The 2,885-nt window shown below is 38.7% G+C and overlaps 1 protein-coding gene across 1 annotated transcript in view; it reads left to right on the forward strand.

The window, feature by feature from the left end:
• The first annotated feature begins 1,193 nt into the window (after positions 1 to 1,193).
• LOC115997922 (SUMO-conjugating enzyme SCE1) overlaps positions 1,194 to 2,885 on the forward strand; it is a 4,400-nt gene continuing 2,708 nt past the window's right edge. The window contains exons 1-2 of the mRNA XM_031237343.1: positions 1,194 to 1,352; positions 1,436 to 1,519. Of these exons, the coding sequence (XP_031093203.1) occupies positions 1,284 to 1,352; positions 1,436 to 1,519 (153 nt within the window). The 5' untranslated portion in view covers positions 1,194 to 1,283. The remainder of the gene's footprint in view (positions 1,353 to 1,435; positions 1,520 to 2,885) is intronic.

Consider the following 2,885-nt stretch of genomic DNA (forward strand, 5'->3'; position numbering starts at 1 on the left):
GTTAGGGATGTCCTTAACAGATATTGTGGGAGTGAATATGAAGTTGATGAAGATGTGGAAGGGGAAACATGAGGCTAATGTAGTGGTGATGGTGGGTGATACTCTAGAAGCTGAGATTGTTCCATGTCTGCATAAGTTTTGCGGTCATGATTGCTACACCCCAGTGGACAATCTTCATTAAGAAATTGGGAGTCGTAGTACAACTATAAGAAGTGTAAATAATTTTGGTTAGGTTGTTCTTCTAGCCAAATCGTTCTTTCTTGTTGTGGTGAATTTTTAGTGACCCCTTGATGAGTTCCTCTTACCACCCCCCTCTCGTTGAGTTGGATGGTCTTATGTTCGTGCGGAAAACATAATGCACCCAAAATGGGGAGCATTTTTCGCACGGGCAGCGCACATGTGTGCAATCGTCCGTGTGGAAAGCATAATGTTCTCCTTCTACAAGGCATTTTTCGCATGGGCCCCGCACGTGCGTGCTTATGTGATGTGTGATAAAGAAAATCATTTGAATAAACTAGAATCCAACAAGATAAAGTAAATAAACACAATAACAATCCAAAATATGCAAGAGTAACAAAGCTAGACTAAAAAAGATTTAAAAACAAAACGCTAAACTGCAATTTTCCCTATTGCTACAGTGCTCTATGGCGGCTTTTCTTGTCTCCCTTTGCTAAAAGGAGAAAAAGATCAGTTTATAGTAACATTATAGGGTTTTAGCGCACGAGCATTGCACGAGTATGCCATTGCCTATGCGGGTGCACTGGCATGGCACAGGCGCGTGCGGGAAACAAGGGGCACCCTCGTGTTATGTACGGGCTGTGCACTAGCGTTCCACCGCACGGGAAGCGCACGAGCGTGCCACTACCCTTGCATGGTATTATCTTCACACAGCGTCATTAGATGGTGACTTATTGACCTTCTTGATTTAAACTGGTAAGTTATGTATAATTTATATTAATTTACCTCCTTATCATCTTTTGACAAAACATTATTTATCTTGTGCACACTTTCCTGTAGTTCGGGAATACTTGAATTATAAAAAAATGAATAAAAAAAAAAATAAATGACCGCAAAGAATGGTGACAAGATTTTCAACTCAATTGTGCAGAATCCCGTTCGCTATTGGTCCATCGCATCAGCAAATCGCGGTCGTTCATCTCGTCTTGAAAGTCTTTTTAAAACCTACACACCCCAATCCACACGATCTCCCTCATCAATCATCATCACCACCCCCTTAGTCCCTAAGAAACCTTACAGACCCAGCAATCGGTGAAGATACAAAGATGTCAGGAGGAATTGCTCGCGGTCGTCTCGCGGAGGAGCGCAAGGCGTGGCGCAAAAACCACCCCCATGTCCGATCACTCTTCTCTCTCTATCCTTACTTGGATTTCATCCTCTGTATCCGCTTTCTTCTCAATTTCGTTTTGATTTCCAGGGTTTCGTGGCTAAGCCGGAGACACTTCCCGATGGTACGGTCAACCTGATGGTGTGGCACTGCACTATTCCTGGAAAGGCTGGGGTATGCCTTCGTCTTCTTCGTTATCTACTTCTTCTTAGCCTTTTTTAAAGAGAATTTTGCTCCTATATGACTTTATTTCTCTGGAGAGTTTTCTGAGCTTTACTGTTATATTAGAATTGACGAATTGAATTTTATTTATAATAGCAAGATGAAGTTGTAAAAGATATTGTGAAAGGTTGAGAGATTGTGGAATCGAATTTTGTTTTGGCGGATTGTTTTTTTGGGGCTTTTCTTGCACTTTCTTCGATTTAGTTCTTTTGAATTCTAGTACTAAACTAGGTTTACTCTGTTTTGGTACTTTAGTTTAGAGGTCTGTTAAGTGCGTCTTCATCCCTGATAACATATGTATTCTGCATTTATAAAGCTAAGAAATTGAGAGGCATATTTGTTTTCCTTAGAGTTTTTTTGGTGTGGTAGTTCTGGCACTATTTGCTTATATGGAGTAGTAAATTGTAAAAGGCTTTTGGAATAAGTATGATTTTTGTTCTTCTAATATTTCTCTTGCATTCTTCTACTTTGCTATTGAAAATCCTTTTCCTCAGATTTTAGTCAATAAAGAAGCTAAATTTTTTATGCATCTCACTTTTGTTGATTTGTCATAAGGAGATGCTTGTCTATTCCTCACTGGAAGCTTTCTCCACTTGTCTTGTTAATTTTGATGGTCTCATCCTAATCTTCGAATGTCATCACATCCACAACCAATTTGTTGCCAGATGAGCACAAATTTAAATTTCCTTGATACGGATGATATACGAAATTATGTTGCTATAGTGTACTAAGGGTGTAATCTAGCATAGTTGAGTGGCCGAAGCCCTGTTAGAGTGAAAATGTGTTGCTAGAGTGCTACTAGGGGGTGTAATCAAGCTGAGTTGAGCTAAATTTGGTTCAATCCAGAGCCAATTAATAAGTTATATAAGTTTTCAAAGCACAAATTTTTTTGGCACTATTTTTTTTTTCTGTAACTAAGAAAAACAATTTCTTCCTTTCTATTCTAATTCCAAAAGGAAATGCATTCTCTATCCATTACTTTTTTAAAGATGCCTTTTGCCGGAAAAGAGCAAAAAAAATTAAGGGTCTGTTTGGTTCATGGGTTTACACACTAGGAATGAGAATCAAAATCATAGTTAATGTTTGGTTGACAACTTTTTAAAACACAGCTTTGGGATTTGATTACCCCTTCAATTAAAAACCCTATTCCCTAATTTAAAAATGTATCATTCCATATTCCCATTCTGATTCCGATTTCCATGTGCAATCCAAACACACCCTTAAAAATCAGAAATGAAACACAATATAGCCATTTCTAAGCAGACTTTTTTTTTTTTTTGGGAGACTCACATGAGAGGCAGATATTTGGGGGGGGGGG

Source organism: Ipomoea triloba, chromosome 12 (assembly GCF_003576645.1).
Source record: "Ipomoea triloba cultivar NCNSP0323 chromosome 12, ASM357664v1".
Taxonomy (NCBI): domain Eukaryota; kingdom Viridiplantae; phylum Streptophyta; class Magnoliopsida; order Solanales; family Convolvulaceae; genus Ipomoea; species Ipomoea triloba.